We start from the raw sequence: 26,223 nt of genomic DNA on the forward strand, positions 1-26,223 counted from the left end.
CCGCACAGCAAGAGGTTCTCCTGTTCGATTTTTGGCTGGAGCACCTTCTGTGTGGAGTCTGCATGTCCTCCCCACGGTCAAGTGACATTTAAAGACATGCAGGTAGGTGCGGGAATGGGTGTGCCTTCTTTGAAGGTTGGGCGTCGGGCTGGCAACTCGGCACTGTAAAAATCCACTGCCAATCATTAGCGGACCAGAGTTCTGCTGTGGTGACCCCCAACCACGAAAAGCTGAAAGACAAACAACAACGAATACTAATAGCTGCAGCTTTTCTACAAGAAATAGTGTACACAGATGCCTCTGAAGTAGGCATTAACACAGTGTCACAAATGGGGATAAGCATCCCATCTGTTACAGAAGCAGAAAATTCAGTAATGTTGTGACACTATTCAGCTATTTAGAGAAAGACAACATGTCTTCCTGTGAAATGGGCTTTCAATGCCCTAAAATACCATTAGTGAGGAGAAGCCTTATATTAAACACATTCCTTACAATGGGCTCTACGATCAGGAAGGCTGTAACCTAAAACTGTCTAAAATGGCCACTGGCCCACCACAGTCCTTTCCAGGATGCAGTCATTAAAGGTAAGCAGGCTACCTTGGCTCCTGCATCCCACCTGCACTAGGGGGAACATGTGACATAGTGATAGCAGAGGTAGAGAAGCACACTACTAAAGCCATGGAAAACTACTGCTCAGTACAGAAGATGGTATGTTAGAGATTCTGAAGCAGGCAGGCATATTCCCATGACAATATGCAGTAGTTGCCTCTAGAGCTAAAGAAGGGCATCTGCTCCCTAAGAAAGTGGATTTTCCAACCACTGGAATGCGTGTTTTGGGAGTTACAAGTGCAGTCTTGAGGGTGTCCCTGAAAGCAGAGGTTACAAGCAGCCACCCTACCCCCCATAAAAAATGGAAGAATGGAAAAAATACAAAATGGAGGGGTAGATGCAAGTCAGTAATCTCACTCAAAGAAAATAGCTGTCCCCAAACCCACTACTCAAAATTTACTATAGGACTCATTCAGCATCTTGCCAAAGAACAAAAACAATCTACTTTATTCAAACTCTAAGCTATGCTAGTTTACAAAGTACTCCAAACACCCACTCAAAACTGTCAAATCTCAAAGCTACATTCTTTGAGCCGTTTAATACATTCCTACAAAAACAAGAAATTAAATTTGCATTACAGTTGATTCAGTTACCCCCGGTGGTGGTGCTGCAGTAGAGTTGTCACCTCACAGTAAGACGCTGTCCGGTTCGATTCTCAGCTAGAGCGCCTTCTGCGTGGAGACATGCGTGAATGGGTGTACCTTCGTTGAAGGTTGTGCGTCAGGCCTGGCAAGCCGGTACGTAAAAATCAACTGCCAATCATTAGCGGGCTGGAGTTCCGCTGTGGCGACCCCTAACCGTGAAAAGCCGAAATACACAAACATTACAGTTGATTCAGTTATTTCTCAGAAAGTAAACTGGTTCCACAGATAGCAAGATTTTTAAAGCCTTACATTTGTTAAGTATAGTGTTTAACCAAAAGTTTTTCTGAACAAGAAATTAATACACTGCTCATTCTGATCTCTTAACTTTTATGCCAATACTTCCATTTGACTATTAGAGTCTACACATTCACACAACTGTTATTACAGCTCAACAGCTATGCAGTCCTCGATGCCTTGGCATGTTCTGCCTTAAGAGAGAGAAGAAAAGCCATGTACATCATGTACAATAAAGGTTATAACATAAAACAACTCAATTAAGCCAAAATGGTATAAAAGTTGTAACATATTTCACATGAAAATAGTCCAGCTGAGGTCATACTTTACAGCAGAATGGTTTGAACTCTCTGTTTTGTAATTTGCTGCTTTATATAAAAGATGGTATTAACATCAGCATGTGATTATCTTTTGTTTGTGCTCTACAATGAAAAAAAATTAAATCCTTTTCAGTATTTATTTATATTTGTTACTGACATTTGATTACCATGAAAGTCCGAATGGGTAGGAGCTCATTTTCAGCAGAGTCCTGGAGAGAAAAGCTCCAAGGTATTACAAAACATTTTAATAATAATTTTATAAACTTTAAAAACGAATAAAGATCTAAACTTCCAAACAGGTAAAGAACCTAACATTCAGCAAATGACCACCAACACTAACCAAGGATATCAAAGGTTAAGGTACACCGAAGGCATAGACCAAAATCCTGGACATAATCATGTAAAAAAAAATTGTTAAACTTTAAAAATAATGTAAAAAAAACTACAGTTTAAATAATTATACCAAATTAGACATATGAAAACATTGGTTAAGAACAGATACGTGTTATAGGACTATCATTTAATATTTAGAGAAATTTTAGCCAGTTTATAGAGAAATTACAGGTAAGTTAGTATAATACAAACAACAGCAGCAATATGAAGTGAGAGAAAAGCAGGCTTATGGTATATTTAGACAAAGTCAGGGGAGAGAAATTGATAGAAGTAAGGAAGTGAGTGAAAAAGGAAGAGTAAGGAGGTGCAAAAGCATGAATAGGTACTTGTTCCCATTTAGGAATACAATTTATCCTGGTGTTGAGCAAGAACAGAGAGAGCTTTTGGCTAGGAAGTCTTTCAGAATGGTTTTGAAAGATGGGATGGAGGGTACTGACTTGATGGATACAGATAAGAAGTTTAAAGCCTAAGTAGCATGGTACGAGTAAAGACTATGCCCAGCAGATTTGCAGATTTGAGAAGTTTGTGGACAGACAGGATTGTTTTTTTTGTCATTGGATCATAATGATAGACTGGAAACAGTGTAGATTATTATTTAGTTCTGGGCAAGATGGATGCTAGACAATTTTACAAGTGGTAAGAAGCATGTTAGTTGATGGGGTAGTTCTAAAATAATTATGCTTTTAGTGTTTGGTGCTATACAGTGGTGGGTTCTGAAAGGGGTATTTGCTGCAAATTTAACAACTTTATTATAGTATTGTTCAAGTTTTGATTTTTTGTGATGGATGGGAGTGCCATAAAAAAGTGTGGGGAAGAGAAGTGGTGGCAAGTGTAGTTTTAGTTGCATTGGTGAGAAGTTTTGGCTCTACAAACCATTCCTAGTTTTTAATGAGTTGTTCTTGTGCAATTTTGTATATGCAGGTCAAATTTATCATTATCCCCATTATCATTCCTAATAATTTTCTACGAGAAGTGACATCAATGGTTGCATTATCAACAGAAATTATTTTGTCATGAGAGAGGGATTTGGAGGGTGGGGGGTAATTGCCTTTTTTTTTTTTTTTTTAAGGTCAATCCTGAGTTGTGAGTTGCAAAGCCATGTTTCAGTAGATGCTAAAGCTTCCAGAGTAATTTTTTTGGAGGTGTGCTATGTTATCAGATGACCAAATGAGTGTGGAGCCATTTCTGTATTTTACTAGGGAGGCCTGTTGTGTGGAGGCTCTTGATGAGAATGTTAAAGTGGAGGGGACATAAGGTTCAGTCTTGTACTACTACACTGGTAGTGACTGGGAGGTATGGAGAGACGGTAGACTGTCATTTTACTGACTGATACCTACTGGACAGGTAGCTTTTGAACCATAGAAGGGCAGGCTAATGAGGAAATCGGAATTAAAAGCTTGCTGTGACAAAGGTTTTAAACAAGTCTAGAAATAAAGACACTACTAATTTATGATCTCTAGCTTTGAGAGTATCTATATAGGTTAGAAGTAATGTTATTACTATGGGAAGTTCAGAAGTCATGGTGTTTGTGGGATAGCAGCTCTTCCTGCAGGAAATAGTAAGTTATATACTCACCATAACGTTCCATCTGAGTAGGTAACTTCATCTGTCAGCAACCTGTGGGTTACGGATCTGATACGGATCAAAGCCGGCAGCATACCAAGCTAAAGATCCGAGCACCAAGCTCCACCCCCTTACCCATACTACCCTGCAACCTCCTTCCAATCCTCAGATCGTGTTTGCCACCTGCACAAACAACAAAACAAACTAACAACCTGAGAAAACCTGACTCAGAAATAAACAAAACTCAAGCATCCAAACCTCAAGTTCAGCTAAATAACGGGAAGGAGGGAGGAACGGTTGCTGACAAATGAAGTTACCTACTCAGATGGAATGTTATGGTGAGTACATAACTTTTTTATCTGAAGTAGTTAACTTCATCTGATCAGCAACCTGTGGGACAGAGTCCCCAGCTACCAAAAATCTTGGGAGGTCCTCAAGGAAGAATATTCCGGAGCACTGCAGTGCCAAAAGCAGCCTCTTCCTCTAGACACCAAATCTAGCTTATAATGAGAAATAAAGGTGTGAGAGGATGCCCAGGTAGCCGCTGAACAAATGTCATCCAGGGAAACTCTAGACCAGACTGCAGCAGACGTTGCCATAGAACACGTAGAATGAGCATGAACTCCCATTGGTTCTGGCAAGCCAGATTCTCTATAATGCTAAGAGAATACAACTCGAAATCCATCTGGTGAGAGTCACTTTAGAAATCTGTTTCCCTAGAAAGGGTTTTGCAAAGGAGATGAAAAGTTGGACAGATTTATGAAAGACAGACGTCCTGTGTAAATAAAAACGTAACTGTCTGTGAACATCCAGTAAATGAAGTTTATACTCCCCCTTGTTCTGGTAATTGGGGAAAAAACTGGCAAATTAATAGATTGATTAATGTTCATCTCGGAAGCAACTTTGGGAAGAAAAGAAGGATTAGTCCTGAGAGATACCCTGTCCTTGTGAAATACAAGGTATGGAGGTTTGATAGAAAGAGCCTGAAGCTCCGACACTCTTCTGGCTGAGGTAATGGCTACCAAAAAGGCAGTCTTCCATGACAAGAACTTCAGATCAACAGACGCTGCAGGTTCAAACAGAGGCGCGACTAATGCCTGAAGAACTAAGGTCAGGTCCCATGGTGGGGATGAATTTCTAACAGGAGGTCTCAAAAGAAAGGTACCTTTTAGAAAGGCCTTACAAATTCTGGTAGCAGCAAGAGAACCAAAGTTGTCCCCAATATTGAAATGGGAAATAGCAGCTAGCTGAACCTTTGCAGTAGATGAACTGGCCCCCCTGCTTAAAAATATGAGACAAGAATTTTAGAACCGCTGGAATAGGAGCGGTAAAAAAATCCAAGTATTTATGTGAAGCCCAAATGGAAAAAAGTTTCCATTTACTATAGTAAATCTTCCTGGCAGAGGGTTTATCTGCCGCTACCAGAATGGACTTGACTAGGGAAGAGATACCGGGAGTCCTGGCAATTAAGGGAACTGATCAGCCAAGCTGAGAGCTTGAGCTCGTCCAGATTCGGAGGGGTCACTCCTGAGGGGTGAGAGATCAGATCCGGAATGGGATCCAAGATCCAGAGAGGAGCTATGAGATGAGACCGTAGACAGGGGAACCAGACTTGACGAGGCCAGAATGGGGCTAAGAGGATAATCTTGCTCCCCAACCGCCGAGCTTTCTGTAAAAATCAGAGGAAAGTGGTGGATACGCATAAAGAAGACCGGGCGGCCAAGCATGGACTAGAGCATTTCTGGGGGCTTCCCCTAAAGGAGGAATTAGAGTGAAAAACTCTCTGTACTTCACGTTGGAAGGTGAAGCGAAGAGATCGCAGCAAGGCTAACCCCACTTGAAGATCTGCTCCGCTACGGAAGAATTCAGAGACCACTCGTAAGGGGAGAGAACAGTTCTGCTCAATTTGTCCGCCAGAATGTTTAACTGACCCGGAATGTCCTTCACTACCAGCAGTTGGTGGAGATCACCCATTCCCAAACTCTCATGGCTTCTCGGCAAAGAGGGTAAGACCTGGTTCCCCCCTGTTTGTTGACATACCAGACCACTGACATATTGTCTGACTGGCCAGCAATAGTCCCCGGAGGAAGGAAGGCATGAAGGGCCTGCAACGCTAAAAGGACCACCCTCATCTCCAGAACATTTATATGTACAACGGTCTCTGGCTGAGTCCACTTGCCTTGGACAGTCCTGCCTGCACAATGCCCCCCCCCCCAGGCGGGAGGTGTCCGTGTTCACTGTGGCCTGGGGTAGGGGCATAACAAAAGGTTGTCCTTCCCGAAGGGCTCGGGATTGGAGCCACCACATGAGGGAGTTCCTGCAAACCCTGCTGAGGGGAATCGGCAAGTGTACCGGATGATGTAGAATGGACCACTGGACTTGCAAAGTCCACTGTAAAACCCTCATGTGCAGGCGAGCGTAAGTGATCAAATTGATCGCTGCCGCCATGGACCCCAAAGCTCTCAGGACTAACTCTGCTGGGGGAGCAGGAGACTGAAGAAGAGCTAGTACATGTAGAGTCATGCTGTGAAGTCTGTCTGGCATTAGGAAAGTCTTCACCTGAAGGGAATCTATCCTGGCCCCTATAAAGTCTATAACCTGAACAGGTTGGAGGAACAACTTCTTGACATTTATAGTGATCCCCAACTGGGATGATAAACGGAGGAAGAAGTCCCTGGCTAGAGAGAGTAGATGCCTGGTGGGGGCGGTGAGGAGCAAGTCGTCTAGGTACGGGAAGACCTGTATGCCCTTGAGCCTCAGGTGGGCCGCTACAACTGTGAACACCCTGGGGGCTGTAGTGAGACCAAAGGGTAGGACCCTGAACTGGCAATGACTGACCCCTAGCCAAAAGCGGAGAAACTTCCTGGACCGTCTGTCCATGAGAATATGGTAGTACGCATCCTTGAAGTCTATGGAGCACATCCAGTCTCCTCCTGCAAGAGGGACAGGATGGACTGGAGCGTGACCATCCAGAACTTCTCCTTGGCAACGAAAAGGTTCATTGTTGACAGGTCGAGAATCGGCCTTAAGTCCCCCTTCTTTTTTGGCACCAGAAAGAACTTGGAGTAGATGCCTGATCCGGACTGGTCTGGGGGCACATGCTGAATGGCTCTTTTTTCTAAAAGCTTTTCTATTTCTAAAGCCACGGCCTCCCTTTGAGTAGGTGGAACATCTGGGAGGCGCCTTGAGTAAAGGGGCTTGTTTATGAAGGGGATTAAATAGCCTCTGGATATTATCTGAAGCACCCATCGATCTGTCGTGATGGACTCCCATTGAGCCAGGGTGCCTCAAAACATCCCCAGACTGCCTCCAGAGAGGAGCAGTCAGGCAACCCTTAGGGCTGCTGCACGGGTCAGTTGGAAAAAGGTTCCCGTGACCCGAAGTTCTTCAGACCTCCTCTGCCTCTGGGCCGGCGTCCACCTTCTCCCCCTCTGCCTCTGGGGGAAAAGGAGCCCTGAGCGTTCCGGGCCTCCTGAGATTTCCGGAACCACATCTTCTTCTGCCCTCACTGGTTCCTAGAGAAGGACCTTTGAGGGGTAGAGAAGCGGATTCTGACGGCTGACAGCTTTTTCCTGTCTTTCTTGCTCTGGACCAGCGTCTCGCGGACGGTCTTCCCAAACAGGGTAGACCTGTCAAAGGCATTCACGAAGGACGCCTTGAAAGGTTCCGAGAAATTGCAAAGCTGAAGCCAGGCATGACGCCTTAAGGCGATACTGGCCTGCTTGCTCTAGCGGCTCCTTCCATGGTGTGGGAGAGTAGCCGCATAGACGTATTTGACATTGATTTGAGAGTGGCCATACACGCCGAGAAAGTCCGTTTATCCATGGCCGACATGGATTCTGGGGGAGACTCAGCGTACTCTAACCAGGTCCCGCTGCAGTCTGATTACATGAACCAAGTAATTCAGCGCCTTAATAGAGAAGGTAGCTGAAGCAAATATCCGCTTTCCAATATGGTCCATTGCCCGGGACTCCTTGTCAGGGGGGTGGACTGAAGAGCTGTCCTGAGCTAGTTCTTTTTTGGTGGCTACTGCCACCACCATGGCATCTACAGGGGAACCATTGCTCCACAAAGCTTGGTCTGCAGGGGGGGCTCAAAATCTTGTCAGGCCTCCTGGGGATAGGCTCTACAGTGTCCAGTTCCTTCCACGCCCTGGTGGTAATCAGGTCGGCTGGGGGGGGCACCCAAGAGGTAGATGGGCCTGTGTTGAACGCCTCCAGGAATACAGACTCGTCCGAGGAAAGCTTTTTGGTGGACCCCCCCCCCTTTGGCAGAGCATTTCCATAAAGAAGACGTCATCGGGGGTGACTTGGGAGAAACTTCCCCTGCCTCCAAATCTGTATCCTCAGTAAGGGACTCAGGGGAGTCCAAGTGCCTCCTTTTGCACAGGTGTCTGTGAGGAATCTCCGAGGGGGGCTCACAAACGGATTTGTGTTCCTCCAGGGAAACTGGCTGGGGCATCAACGACACAGGCTGTCCCTGGGACTGGATGATAGAGGACAAACCGAGCTGCGAGGGAGCGGGGGTGGATCCTGAGGACAGAGAGAGGGGTCTCGATCCTCTAGAGAGAACCCTCTCCACAACGTCGAATGCCGAAGGGGAACCGGCCTCACAGGGGCCGGCACCCTCACATCCAAAGGGAATGGTATCGGAGCCGAAGTGCTCGGATCAGAGTGGACGATCAGAGTGTACGATGTGCTCCAACCGCAACGGAGCTGAAGACACACTCGCCCCCTCGGATCTGATGCCTGGCTCTCGGCTCCGAGAGCTCGGACCCAAAAAGGGATCCAATAGGCTCGAGGGCATGGCCAGCGTCGAGGTAGCAATAACCATCTGCGCCGACTCCCTGACTCTGAAGCTCCTCGGATCTGAAGACTCCGAAACCCGGTAGTGGATCGGAGAAGGAGCTATCAGGGCAAACACTGGAGCTGAACACTCCCCCCCCCCCCGGAGAGGGGGGAGCAGCAACACTCCCATCTGCAGCTGAGTCTGTAAAAAGCGACGCATCATCTGGTCCATATCTGCCTCTGAGAGGCTTCTAGTAGATCTGGACGAGGCAGCCAAAGTCGGTCTGGAGGGCCAACGAGACGGCCTCGAATATGGTCGGGCCTCCTCCTCTGGCTCCAGAGAGAAGCATGGGGAATGGAGCCATGGGGAGGAAGGCTTGGAAGTCCTCGATGGGGAAGGGAGAACCTTAGCGAGAGGGACCGAGGGGTCCAATTCGGCTCACCATTTGTGGCTTCTCTCTCTGTCCCTTTCTCTCTCTCTCCTATCTTTTTTTGCCTCTCGGTCTCCCTGAGACTAGGTGGGAGGGTGAGTCCCAGCCAGGGGAGGAGGGTCAGATGGTTGGGCAACCGCAGCCGCGGTTGTCGCTACAGAGAGGTGAGGAAGCAGAAGCCAATTCCGCGGGTAGGAGGCACACCAGAATCAGCTTATTTTTCCTGTCTCTCAAGGCCCGGGGGTTAAAGGCTGCGCAAATTTGGCAGCCTGAGGAAAGATGGGCCACCCCCAAGCAAAGAACACACTGAGTACGACCACCCGCTGGCGACAGCTTATGGCCACAGTGCACTTAGAAAAGGTAAGCTTTTGGCTATCAGCCAAACCCACACTCACACACACACACCTGAAGGAAAAAAGGGCCTACTAGGTGATAGAGATACGAAGGATAAGAGGGATATAGAGTAAAGTAAGAAGAAAAATGAATATCTATCAAAACAGAAAAACTACACACACAAACAACTAAATACCCAAAGTTTTATATATAAAACTGGAAAATACTAAACTCGCCTGGAGCTCAAGGAATCCCATGCTTGGCAAAGCCACGGCAAATGAGATCTGGGGACTGGAAGGAGGTTGCAGGGTAGTATGGGGTAAGGGGGTGGAGCTTGGATCTTTAGCTTGGTATGCTGCCGGCTCAGATCCGTATCGGATCCGTAACCCACAGGTTGCTGATCAAATGAAGTTAACTACTTCAGATCAATTGTTTTTTAATACATTTTTCAAGTAGTCTGGAGAGAAGATAAGGTTGCTTTAGGTCTACAGTTAATGTCAGTGTCCTCATTTGTGCAGACAGATAAAGTGTGACTTTTTCCAGTGACAGGGAACATTGGATTCCTCAACTCTCAAATCTCTAAGCTATAAGATACAGATTAATAGAAAAATGCAGACCCTAATATAGCTTTCTAATAAAACATTGCCAATTTCAAACAGGTGCACAGAAGTATTACTGTTGGTACAAACTTCATACCCGTGTGTGGAAATATTGTTTGCATCTAGATTCAAATCAGTAATTGATAACCATTAATGTATCAACAGAACTGCTGCCATTCTTTGAACAAATGGTCATGCAGAACTTCATAAAAATACAATTTTTTTTTTGTCCTTTCATTTTTGCTTTGGCTGGGGGCGGCGAGTCCAATGTTTGAGTGGAATTACGCTCTATGGCAACTCTGGCAAATAATCCCAATTGGTATTGGGGCGGGCATTTGAACTTTACAAGAACTGATATGGTGCAATGTCTTCTTGCTTTCTCCTCTGCAGGGACTGCCTTTACTGATGACAAAGAAGTTGAGAATACAAGACTTAGATTTCTTCTCCTCCCTCCACAGGGGTACTAGCCACAGGGTAATTCCAACTAAAAATGTTACTGCCTTAAATCAATAATACGTCATGCTACCACTCTTCATCAACATTATGAAACTTTTACAGTGGACAAAGAGGCACTTGTTAATTGTACATTTTTTTTCATATCTTGCACAACCTATTTCTGCTCATCAACATAGTGATCAATTAATTTTTAATCAACGTTGTGTATAAATTAACAACTGCAATCAGTCATGCTCTGTACTGTTTTTTATCAGATGAAGCCTACTGATGCATATATGTTTTGCAGATAATTATATTGCAATGCTGCTTCTTTTGAGTAAAACCTTCAGATTCTTTTTGTCATAATTCCCAATTAAAAAAAAAAACACATGCACTGCATATCATCAAACCTGTCATAAAACCTTCCGTCTACACCATGTTTCATTAACAGCATTGTTCAACATCAGTATCTTCACTGCCCAGGTTAAAGTCAGCATGCTGACACTGACGCATGACTGCACAGCTAATTTAAAATGTGTACACACACACACACACACACACACACACACACACACACACACACACACACACACACACACACACCTCTACTGAAACAGCAAAGCAATTAAAAATAAACTTTTACTCAACCTTAAAAAGCATATCTACCTTGCGAAGAATGTGTCAAATTGGTGAAGTCAGTTTCTCCAACAGTGGAGTTTGCCTTTTTCTCCATTGTTGTGAGATCTTGGAGTTGGTATATACAAACTGGGATGCGAGGTGCAAAAAATGTTTCCCAAAGGTAGTTTCAGTGAGAAGTTTTCGAACTTCTTACCATCACTGAAACTACATTTGGCAAGTCAACATGATTCCAATCTTGGCATGCTCTGCCATCTAGGAGACAAATAACTGACAAATTCAGTGCACACCTACTAAAATAAAACTCTTACCACAGGATATGACATACTAAGCTAAAATGGTGTTAAAGTTATAGCACATTTCCTAAGAAAAAGCTTTAGCTATGGGACAAAATTTTAAAGGTAAATGTAGCTTCTTTATGTATCAGCATACCCTTTGTATATTCCTTCTTTATTTTACAACAGTACAGTGAAAATCCCCTTCATTGTATCATATACTCTCAGAATGCATGGCTATAGATTATCAAATGTCTTAAGGACATCTGTAGAGATTTCTATGATCTATTCAAACTTACAAGTTAAACACCACTGAAATGGTACATTAATAAGCAAAGAAACTATTAGAAATAGTTGAGAGGGGGCAAAGGATGAACAGTTCTCTGGACTACATAAAAAAAATGTTTGTGCAGTATGTTTACAGTACCACTGAAACAGTTTAGACTTTCTAACCAGACAAGTGTCATTAACGCACAAAAGACATCAGGATGGTGCATACCAGAATTTGAATTATAAATGTTGAGCTTGTTTTGTTCCAAAGGATTGCATTCACATGTGACTGCTGTAGAAAAATCAGAGGATATTACTGTATGTATGGGGGGAGGGGGTCTGACTGTAGTGAGCTGATACTTGACTGCTTTATCCAGGTGGTCTTGCACTGACTGGTTATTTCCTTGACCCTGAGATTATTGCTATGCCCTGCTGGCCAATGAGCAATTCTCATTACATATAAGGGGGTACTTTGTTCTAGACCCTTGTGCAGTTTGGATTTAATCCGTTCAAGTTACTGAATGGTTCTTGCCCCTGCTACATTACTAGCCAGGCCAGAACAGGCAACTCTTCTGTCTTGCCTCAGAGCATAGTATTAGTGATAGTACTAGTGCAAGTACTTTAAACACAGCCATCCAAAGGCATCATAGGGAGAAGTTGGGTGTCTGCTTTACCACTTGTAAGCCCATCAACACACAGTGTGTGCCTACTGGAGGGTCTGTACTGAAGGTCCTTCATAATGCCACTTAGGAAGTAAAAATAAGGCCATCTGTAATTCAAAGTCTGCATTCTCCCTCAAGTCACTGCAGATGCAGCAGTTTCTAAACCAATCATGAACACTAATCCTCTCTACTGGCTACATCTGCATGTAGCTGACTGATATCAGTGAACTGCCCCTCACTAAAACCTTTGGGAAAGGAAATGAGAGCAAGGCAGTCATTTCTCCCACAGAACCTTTGAGTTCTCATTATACCATCAAATCAGTTTAACATGCTTTTATAGCAGAATTCAGCCAGACTCTCCCTTACCTGCAGACTCCCAGCCACTGCAACCTTGATAGTATATGTTCACATTCTGTACTGCCTAGTTGGGCTCTAGGGATTTATTTTTAATTTAGAGTTATCCATCCGTGTGTGGCTGCTGCAGTAGTTGCACACTGGGTAGAAATGCAATGGATGCAGTCATGAACTGTTAATCACTTGCAGGGAAATGCCACCTCCAAGGACCCCAGTCTCGACTGGACAGTCTATGGCAAGACATATGAGATATGCTCCCTTTCTTAAGCCCAGGAAGAAGTACCCACACTTTTTCCTCATCACTCCTCTCCCTCCTCAACTGGTCATTCAACACCTATGTCACAAGTTTAACTCAAATCTTCAGAGGTGCAGAAAGACACCCTGCCCCTGTGCAAAAATGCTAACACGGTACCTATGAGAGATGGCATAACAGATACAGAACAGCACAGCTCAAAAGTAGAGGCAGATTCTTGTGAAAGACCATGATCAGATCTTTTTGACACTCATCACTTGTGGCATGCTTCTCCCAATTATGATGTCAACATCCGGTCATACAAGCCTGAGACATTCAGTCTGCAGTCCCTTCATTGTTCATATGGGAAGGCTACACGGTCCGAGTGCTCACTGCTTTGTACCAGTTAAGAGTATGTCTCATTCCCTCACTCTGAATCCCTCTCAACAGCAGAGCTAAAAGGGGCACATCCCCATCTCTAGCACGGATAATGAGCAATGTTCTTTAGTTTATTTTCACCTGCCAAATGATCCATCCTTTTTTGAGGATCTTTACCAACTAATCACAGTCTACATACAGTAATATAAAAGAAATATACATTGGTAACAGTTTCCATTATACATGTACTGTTCCCACTAATTCCATTTATTTAGATTTTTTTTCCCCTTTCCTTTTCTAAAGATCCCACCTAAAGTTCTTGCATCTCCTCTACAATATGCAATATTTCAATTACACTTGGTTTAGATTTTAATTTCTATTTTCTACCAATTGCTTTTTTTGGCAGCCAAAACCATTAAGCTTAGTAATACTTCACTTTATATGTGCAATTCAGATTCTATATCCTGGCTCAAAAGATGAATTTCCTTTCTACTATCAGCTTGAGGAAACAGTCTACTAGTGGTATAAAAATAACTTTCCAAACATCCTCAACCTTGTGGACTTTAAGCATACTCGGGAGCCTCGCAGATCTCTTCTCATTAATCCTTTGTAAAGTGTCTTTCCATTCTCTCTTTCTCGATCACTTCTAACCTCCTCTGATTATGAAATATTTTATATATCTTACTAAATATCCCTTTAAAAGCAGTTTCTAGTCTACTCTCAATTAAAATCTCTGCTTCAGCTGGCATATGACTTAGCCGTCCCCTCACTCATTCACTTTGCCTATTACTCTATCAATCCCTTATAGGGAAGGCTATGCTTCTGCTTAGCCGCATTCCACTCTATTACATTTCCCTCAATAGTCATCTGCTCCAAATACCTTGGGGTCTTAGTTTTTTTTTTTTTTTAATTTCCAGTAAGTTCCCAATTCCTCTTCTATTTTCTATACCCTAGCTCACAGGCATCCTATTGGTAAAATCTCCTTTCTCCATTCCAAAACTGGCTGAATTGTTTGATTAAATTCTACTACCTTATGAACACAATACATTGCATAGCTACTGTTGATCTCCTCAAACTTCCCTGCCCATTGTTCCACCATTATACTTTCCATTCTGATTTACAACATTGTTTTAGTTACATATGAGCCTTAACTGCATAGCTCTGAAATACCCCTAAAAAACAGGCAACCCAATCCATCTTTGCTCTATGTGGAGAACCAACTTCTCACTTAATTTTTGTATTCTTCTCCTCTCCTAAAAATGCCCTCAACTCTGTATACTACTTATCCACAATTTCTTCTCTGGTTGATAAAATCTACTCGACCCATATACAAGACTAAAACTATAAGCATTTTTAATGTTTTATCCAACTTTCCATATCCATAATCAATATTTTCTAGCTTCTTAATTCATTGTATTATACTTAGTTTGGTCGCTTCCTACATGCTAACAAAGTTCGCAGATGACTGCAAACTGGGCGCCATAATTGATACTCCAGTGGACACAAGCATCCTTCAGAAAGGCCTCATAGAAACGAATAACTGGTGCCAGAGCCATGGCCTTAAACTGAACGCCAAAAAATGTATAGTCATACCCTTTGGGAAAAAACAAAGTACCCACAAATTACCACATAGGTGGCAACCCATTAAGTATGGAAGAAGTAATCAGGGACCTAGGGACCCAAGTTGACAGTAACCTCTCATTTGACACTCATCTTGCTCTCCAAACATCAGTCTCTAGGTCAAACTCAAGGTACACCTGATTCTTCTAGTCACCTCCAGCTTTTTTTCATCAACCACTTACCTTTAGACTAATGGAAAAAAAATTCACTGGCAAAATATTTTTATTAACCCTGTCATGGTCAGAAGAATGTGAAGAACCCCCTCTCAGCCTGCTGGCCTGCACTTTTGTTGGCTTAGCTTTTTTTTTCCTTTTTTTCCGTTAAGTGTGTTCTTCATCCAAAAATGTCTTTGATCTGACAGGAAAAAATATTCTGAAAACAGCTGGATATAGCAACTTTAATCTCACTCCTGCCTTTTGAAAGTCTGATTGCGAGGATAAAATTGCTTCTCTTTTGCTTGATGTACACCATATAATCACGTTCCACAATTTGATGTCCACAATTTTTAATACTTTTCCCTTGTGCCACAGTTTTGTCAGGAGTAAGACTTTCTGCTGGTTATGACTACATATTTACTAATATAAGTCATGGATGCATTCTCACAGCTAGATATAGAGCATATATATGCTATACCCTTTTCAATTAATAGAACTTGCTGTGGAACACTAGTCCAGTTGCATATTTGCACCTTCATAAAATGAATAGAGTTTATTCCTCACATTTTCTCTCATACAGCAGAAATTCTCATGATTTCTCCACACACTCTGCCTTCTAACCCTACTATATTTGGAAACAGGCTCTACTTAAGCCTCATATTCAGCTAGTCTTTTCCTCATTTCAGACAATTTCTGCAGCTATATCAGCGTATCAGAATAGCTATTTAAAGCTTTTTTTGTATTTTCCAGCCTTTTAGGTTCATAGGTTCATACTAGGCTATCTGCCCTAGGGCATTTATAAGCCTAGCCAGAGTGTGTTTGGCTTTCACCACCCATTTTAAATTAATTTTGCTATGCCTTTTTTTGAGGTTAGTATACTGTGCCTCTGTCTAACAGTGACACAGAAGTGATAGCAGGGGTAAACCTACGATCTCCCATCCACTCATCAAGATTCCTCTTGAAGAGAGTCAATGTGGGACTCCCCTCCAATATTTCATTTATTTTAAACACCTCTGAATGCATTTGATTTTTTCTCTAAATTATTGGAAGCCATCTCCTGCCCTAAAGCTAAAACTTGCAAGTGCTTTTTGCTGAGCAGCTGCAAGATTCTTCCCAGCCAGAGCTTTTTCTTCTCCCTTTCTAACTGGTTTATTTACTTTCACCAAATTTCTTGTTTGGTGGGCACCCAGGCAGTAAAATTCCTGACAAGTAATGGAATTTTATCCATACTTAACCTTTACAAGCTTATTTTAAACAATACTTCAGCTTTCACACTGGGAGTGCACTAGTCACCTGTTGCTCAGTGAGCAATCATTTCTGAAGAAAGTCAGATGATCCATCCTTTTGAGACTTTACAAAAAAACGAAGTCCTTCACTTTCCTCATAGAAGCTTAATGTTTATATAGGGAGAGATGAAGGATGATGGGAGGAGCCCCTGTTACAACCACCCATGGGAACTGCTCACTATGTATACTGTTTTGACTTTATGCCCATTAAGATTGGCAACCTTTATGACTCGAGTAGTCAGACTTTGTCCAACCATACTAGGGTTTTGGCTTGCATAATTTCATAAGTCCAGCATAAGGAGAAGCTCTAGACAGATATGGCAAAAGATTATACATTTCTGCTAAACTCAGCCTGAATACCCCTAATTAATATTGGTTATTAGACTCAGTTTTAGTCCCCCTCACTCCTCCGGAGCCACAGTTTAGACATGCTCCCTGAACACTAAGTCAATGAATCAAAATTCTTCTCTAACGACTTTTGTGGTGAAATGTCATGTTACCTGTTGCATAGCTCATACATCACTTACATGAGAGGAACAGCTAACACTGCAAGCACCTATCTATGCAGAATGACTAACTGTCTCTACAGTGAGGTCCACCAATCCATCATAAATGATACCTTCTAGGGAAATACCCTTTCGTATGGCAGTCTTCAGGATACTACTGATGACTTCCACAGAAGAAGAAAAGAAGTGTAAGCTGTTGAAGATAAGCACCTTTCTCTCTATGCCAGTTTGTCTTACAGATTATATCACACCATTAAAAGGAAAATGCCTCTTCAAAGGCAAAGGATCCCATCCAATTTTCAGGTGATACTCTACCTGTAGAACAGTACAGTTGTGGAAATTAACTTACCATAACAGTAGATGCGCAAATGATCACTGCTGCAGTAGCCTTAGTCTTAACTATATGGATTCTAACTTGCCAAGAATGTAACTGCCAGCCAACTTCCAAAGCTTAAGGGCACCATCCATATGCCCAAACCATTATCCAGCTCAAGCAGAGCTGAATAAAAAGTAATAAAAACAAACAAAATAGTGGGATGGATGAAGGGAGCGGCTACTGCAGCAGTGCCCAACTGAACATCTCCATTAATGGTAATTTTAGATACGCAACCATGCTATGTTCATCCCACTTGTCACTGCTGCTGTAGCCTTATATACATGATTAACTGACTAAAAGGTGGAGCAAGGAGGAAGGTCTAGGAACCGCTAGGGAAAGGTCATAAAACGCCTGCCCTAGACCTGGAGAAGGAATCTAGTTTATAGTGCTTTGTAAGGGTATATACAGAGGATCCAGTTGCTGTTTCTAGAATACTTCTAGAATCCACCATGGGTATAATCACCTAGTTTTGGTGGGTATAATAAAAGGCAATAATAGCATGAGACAACCACATGAATTTGACTTGCATTGTGCTTTTTTCTTAACTTCAAAAGAAATGAACTCAGCAGCATTTTTGAAAGTTTTAGTTCAGTCATGATAACTTCTGAGCATTTTCTGGACATTCAAAATACAGAATATCCCTTCCCCCTAATTTTTAGGTTTATCCTTCACCCTCATTTTTTCATTCTGGACAGAAGAGACAGAGATGGACAGCTTGACTCAAAGTAAACTCGGGTACCACTTTAGGCATAAAAGAAGGATTAGTACTTAAGGAAACACCAACTTTGTGGAAAAGGAGATAAGTTTAACCCATCATAAGAGCTTGCAACTACTCTTGTTTTCCATATTAAGAATATCAAGTCTGAAGGGCAGATTCAAATGGAACTCAAGTTAATTTTCCCAGATTCAAATGGAGCTCAAGCTAATGTTTCCAAGACAAAATAAAGAACCCAGGATGAAATAACCTGTTTTCTAAGAGGCCATATACGAGTGTACTGAAAGAGGGGGATCCATGGGCAGATATGCTGAGATGGCTGACAAATTAACCTTGATAGAGTAAGATAGGTCACACCAATGCTGTAAAACCAGAGAAATGGTAGCCCAGAATGGGTGCTGGTTAAGTTATCATCAACCAGAATAGTTTTCATTTGCTATTATGATTTTCTAGTAGCAAACTTTCTTACCACCACCTGTTCACATTGTCAGAAAACAGGTGCTTAAAAAGAATTGGGACTCTATTATCCAGGCAGTCATTTGCAAGTTTGGGGTTACCCACATACCCCTATAACACAGCCCTAGCAACTCTTGAAACACAAAAGTAAGAGAGGAAAGGCATAAAGAAAACCTGAGATACCCAAAGTACTGAGAAAAGCAATGAAGAGCAGGTTATACCTGATCATGTTGGCACCTCTGTGGCCAAGGCAGCAATGATTATCTGTGTTAAAAAAATCCTGTTCTCTTGTCACTTCCACATCTTGTGCAACCTTCTGTCTCAACAGCTAGGGACTCATGCTCACATATCTAAAGCACACACACCTCATGATCTGGAAGACAGAACTTTAACAGAGCACTGGGACACCTTCCCATCTATGGTCTCGTGGAATTAGGAGGTTACAAAAATCAAATCCTATTTGCCAAAATGGATCAAATTTTCACTCCAGTGGAGACGGAACAGTATCTGATCTAAGAAAATGTCTATTCAAGAAATTCCCCTTTACATCTCATCTTTGTTTGACAAAGGCCTTTTGCGCACATTAGTCATGGTATAACTTTTTGATTTTTTTAACTGCTAACCCTTTTCCCCAACTATTCACTCTTTAAAGCAATGGCTGGGAAGAGTAGTGCATTTGGTGCACCTAGACAAACATGTGCCTCCTCCATAGGACTTAAACTTCATTTTAGAAAAACCTGACCAGTTTTCTTCAACCCCTATATAATGCCTTAGAAAATTCCATTCTAGTGGCCATAAGTTTAGCTGTAAGAATCTCAGAATTGCAAGCCTCAACAAGCAATGCTCATTACATGGTCTTCCATAAAGACATGGAGGTCTCTCTCGTTCATGCTCTTCTCCAAAACAAAGCATTTCAGCTGTGATACTTATGAGTAGTATGATGGCCAAAACAGCATTTATGGGTCACTGCTTTCCAGTGACATCATTAGAAAATCTTTCATAACAGAATACAAATGCAATCTTTTTTTTTTTCAAAATACAGTTAAAGGGTCCAAAAATCAACAGTGCTGTGTGACACACACACTTCATCCATTTAAGACTGATTATTCCATTCAGGTGGCAAAAATTTTAAAATAAATAAAAGTGCATAGTGCACTTTCTTACACAGCCCTAAATCAACACTGCACTTATGCTTCCCGAGGGATGCCCACCTGCTGATGTAATCAAGATGAAGGCAGGCATCCTCCAACTGTTTTACTCTACATCATATATGACTTTCTGCAACATAAAACCTTATGCTACACTACACCTGCCATGTTAAGAATGACAACATATGGCCATGTGACCTAAAGCTGGTTGCTATAGAAACTAACAGCAATATTCTGTATGCGTTGATGTCTGCATGTCCCATGCCTGATTTGGTGCTGGGAACTGTAAAAACAAAGAAAACTGAAAAATCTACTGGACGTTTGTTTGGCTGTTACTTGTTCTTTTTCAAATTTTCTTCAAGAGTCTGTTCCTCAACAATTTCTAATATTAAAAAATGCTTCCTATGACAGGGAGTCAAATGAAAACCCCAAGAAAGTTTACATAGGAAGTGGGACCAGAAAGAAATAAACGCTTTTTTTTTGTTATAACCAAGCTGTTTTACAGAAACTGTACATAAATACAATACAACGCACAACTGTTGTTCCAGTTCCATGGCACAGATGGATGATGCCCTGATTATGACCCAGATGACCCAGAACAATTACTGCCAAGAACACTAAAGGAGCCAGGTGGAAGAAAATGGGAATGAGCAGTTGATGTCAACAACTTCCATCCTGTAAGGACAGGGGCAGTGCAGCCTACTGCAGTGCTATCATTTACCAGAGAGGGAGGTGTACGTCATAGTAGCACTATAAGCAGAGGATGTGTGCTTGGCTCTGCCAAGCTATATCCACAAAGCATCCATCATGGGGCATGGGTGAAATATGCATGACTACAGGGAAGGTGCCGCGGGCCCTCACACTAGCCAGTGAGGGAAAAAGTCAAGCCATGGTCACCTGGACGACAGCCAGGTTTTGAGAAATGAATGGATGATAATGGTGACTGGATGGTTGGTAGGCATGGGAGATGGGGGGGGGGGGGGGGGAGTGCTAAAAAAAAAAAAAAATAGATGCTGATGCAGTTTGTGCTATAATCACTTGTTCAGCATTGTGAGCAGATCAAAAGGCAGTAAAACTCAACCCTGACATTGGGAAGACCTGAAGGCCGGCTATTCTTTCCCCAGAGCAAGTACTTTGATTAAAGTTCCAATACAGGCAATGCAGTGAACATAGGGGGAGGAGTGGAGACTCAGGTTGCACTTCTGAGATGTCACTCATTGGATGACACATTAAACAGTCTGTCTACTTGAGTTGGAAGTAGCTTAGAGTATTAATTACATGCTCCTAACCTATATCCAGAAAAGTAGAGAAATTTCTTTAGTTTCTTAACCAAATTATCACTACTCTGTATAACTCAACACCAAAGTGGTATGGAATGTCACATCTCTAGCAGCCTACACACACCTTGCACTACAGAGCATTTTCTGAAAAATAAGTTTAAAAAGGATACAATAAACAAAAGTAAACATTTTGTGAACAATAAGAGCTATTTAAACTGTACGAATTTTAATATTATCAGTTAGTTCTCCTAGCAATGATAGCACATTCATAGTATTTCCTTAAATGCTATATTATAATGCACACAAATGCAAAATTATATTTTTGCTAAACTTTCACAAACAATTTATCATGTTAGAACATTTTTAACCAGATACAAGATGCCATAGAACAAGGAATTCCTCTATTAATGCATGCTTCAGACATTTAGAAAAACATGAAAACATACGCTCTATTGTGTAATTAACAGAATAAAAACACTGAACATTTCTCAAGATGTGCAACCAGTGGAAATTTGAAAGAGTTTTCTTCAGCATCAAAGGTTTCACCTATGCCATGCAACACTTTGTGCAAGTCACTCGCTTTCTGAAGTATAAAGTACATATGGACATATTTTCATAATTACTGACAACTAATAATACATCAGGTATAGTGTGATATGAAAGGACACTGACAATGAATTTTTCTGTCTCCCACATGTCTACTTTACCCACACTTAAAACTTTCATGACAAATGCTTATACTGTTAATTGAATCCAAAGTATTTTTTTGACAGTTTACTTCTGCTGGAGCATATCATTGCTTTTGTAGTGACAGGATAAGATTCCTCATCTTGCAATGGAACTTTTATGGTGGTGTAGGAGAAGTGTTTCACATTCCCTACATACCACTATCCTGGTACACTTAACTTGTTAAAGTGGGTGTCTACTTGCCTTTTTATGGATGATGTCAACAGCATTTCTTCAAAGACGAAAGGGGTACGTATATACATAGCATATGTAAATTTGTGTGCATCCAGAGCTTCCAAGTAACCTCAGGGATGATTAAGTCAGTCTTGTTTCTGAGATGATATAAACATTTTTTCTGCATTGTTTCTCCCTTTACAATCACATTTCCCAGTGTTAATATAATGCAGCTGGCAGTGCATTCATCTTTGAAATTAAAGGTTTTATGGTGTAGTTCCAGTGACAGCAGTCACACATGAAAGAAAAAAATTGGCATCACAAGCCATGAGAGAAGCTATGACGAAAAGCTGTCACTGTCTGGAGCTAATAAAATATTAAACGCATGATCCCTTCTATCAGTCCAAGTACTAGTGAAATCTCATTGTGATTGCAGGTAGAATGAAAAGAATTCAAAAAAGAAAAAAATATTCTCAGTACCTTAATCAACTTCATTTTTTCAAAAAAGAATTAGTGCTTGCAAACTGCAGTGTGTGTGTGTGTGTGTGTGTGTGTGTGTGTGTGTGTGTGTGTGTGTGTAAAAGAAAGCATGTACATATACTGACTTATTGTCACATCTTTGCTACCATTCTTAAGCACGGTATGTGCAAAGCATTTTAAGATGAACACTATACAGGTAGTTTTAATTCTTCAAAATAGAGGGACATCGTCCAATGCAGAATTTCAATGTTACAGACTGTTAAATTACTACACAGTGAAATCTGGTTACTTTATTTTTAACAAACAGTACCAGGAGGAAGGAAACCACTCAATAAGATGTTGTTACTTTTAAGGCACACACAGGAACTGCAGGTAGCACTGGTGTTCTGTCATTTACATGGGCTACTGCAAACACAGTTTTCAGTCTTGGAACTAGTGACAGTCGCACAATGAAAGCAAAAGAATAAAGATCCTGACTGGTTTCGATTCCAACAGTGGTAACAGGAAATCAAAGGGTATTAGTGCACTTGCAACAAAAATAATAGAGACGTTTCTTGTCTTTTTTAGGTCTTGCTTTTCTTTGTTTAGATGAATGACAGAAATCGACCCTTATCTCCCATTTTTACTTTACTAAGGCTGAAGGGACTTCTCTGTGAACAGCTGAAGGACCAGTTTTCTTCTGTACTCACCAATGAAATCTGCATGTCTGTGCACATCGTACTAAAATATGGAATGTGAGATCATGCTTAACAATGGGCATGGGATAATCATTTACCCTCTGTCATACTGTTCTCATGACCAGCCTAGCTCTTTTCTTAATGTTAAACAAGATTATTTGCTAAAAAACTGAAATGCACTCATGTGCTGAGGGCCAAGCAAGCAATTTTGAAATGGACTCAAAAGAATGCATTAGTGAAAAATTACAGCTACACAGATGTGTTACATATACACATTTCTTAATACCTAGATGTGTTACATATACACATTTCTTAATACCTTTACTACAAAAGTCTTTGGCTGCAATACCTGTTCAACATTTAGTAATTAAACTAATAAGCACAGTCATTTTTATTACTCAGCATTTGGGCATGGCTACTTACTTTCATTTGTGAAGTATCCCGTCTGGCTTGCACATTTGTGTCACTTACAGCATGCACCAACTCTTTCTGTAAAACAAACAGCAATTACAAATCATTACAATGAAAAAGACAAGGACAAATAAGCATGCTGCATTTTCAATGGTGTATCATGAATTAAAGCAATAACATGCTTGTTAAGGTACTTAACATAATAGAAGATCTTCAAGGAGAGGTAACTAACACTAAATATCATCTGGGGTTGCCCACTTTTTGATTCTTGGTTCGGAGGAAGTTTTTTTTTCTGTAAGAAGAGAGTATTCTCTCTGCAAGGAAACAAGGCAGGTTTCATGCCAAGCCAAGAAGTCTACAGACGTTGATGGTACAAATGCTGCCTATGTTATCCTGTGCTGTTCACAGCATTCTTTGGTACTTTGTGTCTGGATTCAGAAGGAAATATTTTTTGGTAGTCAAATATCACTTTCAACTACCACATGTAGTACACAGTGTAAATGATGCCCAGAAAGCACTGTGAATGTGTGCCATAGGATGCAGAGCAATAACTCTGGATAAAGACGTAGTTGTCAGAGTACTGTCCATCACTTAAAATTATACATGCTGTATATGTGAGTTTATATGGGTACCAGAAAAAATTGTACACTAATCTGGTGACAAATGGACTCGGCTGTTATCCCTGATACTGCACAAAAGTAGGGATTAAAAGAAAATTATTTAAACCCACTACTCGCTGAACTCACTTCCAACACACACACGCACTTTAAGGAAAAAAGAATTGACAGAATATGACGACTCATTCCTGTCTTGGTAAAAGACAAAATGTGATTAAATGCATGCATTCTAGGTTATTCATATTTCTCACATACAAATATACACTGATTACCTGTTTAATTCAGTTCTGGGTCATGCAGGGGTTGGAGAGTATCCTAATAATTCACTGACTAAATAAGGCATCCAAGCACTCACTTTCTGTGTGCATGTCCAAAGGGACTTGCCCCTCAAAATTTTTTCCACAAATAATTATATGTATCGATATGCATGCACATGTGTGTTTGCATATACATGTGTACACACTAATGTGACATGAAGATAAATATATGGATAAACATTGCATTTGGTATAATTACAACAGTGAGAAATTGTAGACGTGAATATCTGTAGGCAACATGGGACACCAGGTGACCTACTTCATATCTTTTGGATGTTTTATATATCAATCTATATCTAAATACACACACACACACACATATATATATATATATATATATATATATATATATATATATATATATATACATATATATTACAGTTAGATAAGATCTTACCATAATGGTAGATGTCCTCATCTTCACTGTTGCAGTATTCTTTACAATAGGGATCCCCTGCCAAGACTGGCTTGATGTCCAGCCAGTATACCAAAGCATTTAGGTTGCTTTAAGGTATGCCATACTTCACACGTATGTTCCCAGAGTAGAGCGTAGGGAATAAAGGTGACAACCAGACATGTGACAGCGTAACTTTTCCTGCAGGGTCTGCATCACTTCCCTGCTTTCCTGCCACACTGTTGTGAGGGTCACATTAGTGACTTGCTTTTTCACCTTCTGCCATATCCTCTCTCATTGCTTTTTATAGTAGCATTCCTCAAACATTAAGTGTCACTATCCCCAATTCTGTGGACTGCTAATGACTCTGCTTTATCTTTACTGTTCAGACCAATGTTTTTGATACGCTGAGGAGTGGGACTTTCCATCTGCTGTTCAGTCAGTCACCATACCGGAAGTCTCCTACAAGAAACTTTTCCATACAACAGGCAGAATAATGTAAGAAGAGAGACACTCCTAATAAAAGTATGTGGAGGTATCATTCAGCCCCCAACATGGTATACACAGAAGCTGATCAGGACAGCAATGCTACCGAAGGGGAGAAACTACTAAGTCATGTTTCTTCAGTATGTGGAAGCACTGGAAACATTCTGTAGTAAAAAAAATATATACCCTAAAGAAAGGAAATGTACATAGATAGGCTGTATGTGAACATGTCTACATACATAACATATACATGTCTACGTACATAGGATCATAGGAGAATATTAGGGTAACAAACCTAAAGGGCCTTTTTTTTTTTTTTTTTTAAAGTCTAGCCATGCTTTCTAGAAATATCAGATATGTACAGACCTCATATGTTATGTGAGGGATACAAACTTGGACATGAGAATTTGAGCATTTACAGGCTTCCTCTATACATCAGAGAGGCAGGTGCAGACCAGGGGCAATCTGATTCCCTTGCCACTCTTCAAGTTTTGCTTTAATAAATGCAAGGAGAAACTTTGATTCACATGGATGGGAGGCCGGTTCCAGCAGAAGGGGCAGTTGCTGAGACATCTCTCTCTCTCCAATATGCCCCATTTATATTGCTGCCTAGCATTAAGGTGCCTAGATAGAGTGTTTTTTGTACCATTTGTTTTGCAGATGTGCAACAGGTCCATTAAGGTTGGATAAGACGGTGTTTTGCATGGTTAGCACAGGTCACCTCTCAGCCACCTGTAGGAGGCACAGAAAAAGGACAATGCTTTGAGACATGTAGGATTTGTTTTCTATACCTTTTTTTTTTTTTTTTGTGGAGGAACCTCTGTGGTCACCCTCTACTGCATATGCTTGGTAAAGTGCATACCAAATAGTGCATTGCAATCAATGATTCTTGGATCTGGATGCCATATACTTGCTTACAGGTTGTGCAGCATTAAATTATTTTCTTACAACTGTAGACACATGATGGCCTTTGCCTACGTGTGTTCCCACACTCCTGACTACTGGATCTAGTCTTGGGGGGGGTGTATTAACGATGTAATCTGCAAAGGTAGCAATCTTAAAGAAGGATAATATTATGCACTTCTTAGAATTGAGTTTACGACTGACTATGGAACAGTTAATAGTCTGTCAAGCCCTCTTGGAGGATGTTTGTCATGGGAGGATTCAATGACTGCACCTAATTTGCAATTATCTGCAAATCTGATCTGCCAGAGGCCTTTAACATTAGCCTTGACTTCAGAGAA

At 41.4% G+C, this 26,223-nt stretch overlaps 1 protein-coding gene across 1 annotated transcript in view; it reads right to left on the reverse strand.

Annotated features, from left to right (window-relative positions):
* The window catches only part of UACA (uveal autoantigen with coiled-coil domains and ankyrin repeats), an 845,278-nt gene that overhangs the window by 401,752 nt on the left and 417,303 nt on the right, over positions 1-26,223 (reverse strand). Inside the window, exon 10 of the mRNA XM_044077695.1 lies at positions 23,178-23,243. Coding sequence (XP_043933630.1) covers positions 23,178-23,243 — 66 coding nt within the window. The remainder of the gene's footprint in view (positions 1-23,177; positions 23,244-26,223) is intronic.

Source organism: Protopterus annectens, chromosome 7.part0 (assembly GCF_019279795.1).
Source record: "Protopterus annectens isolate FY-2018-M chromosome 7.part0, PAN1.0, whole genome shotgun sequence".
Taxonomy (NCBI): Eukaryota; Metazoa; Chordata; order Ceratodontiformes; family Protopteridae; genus Protopterus; species Protopterus annectens.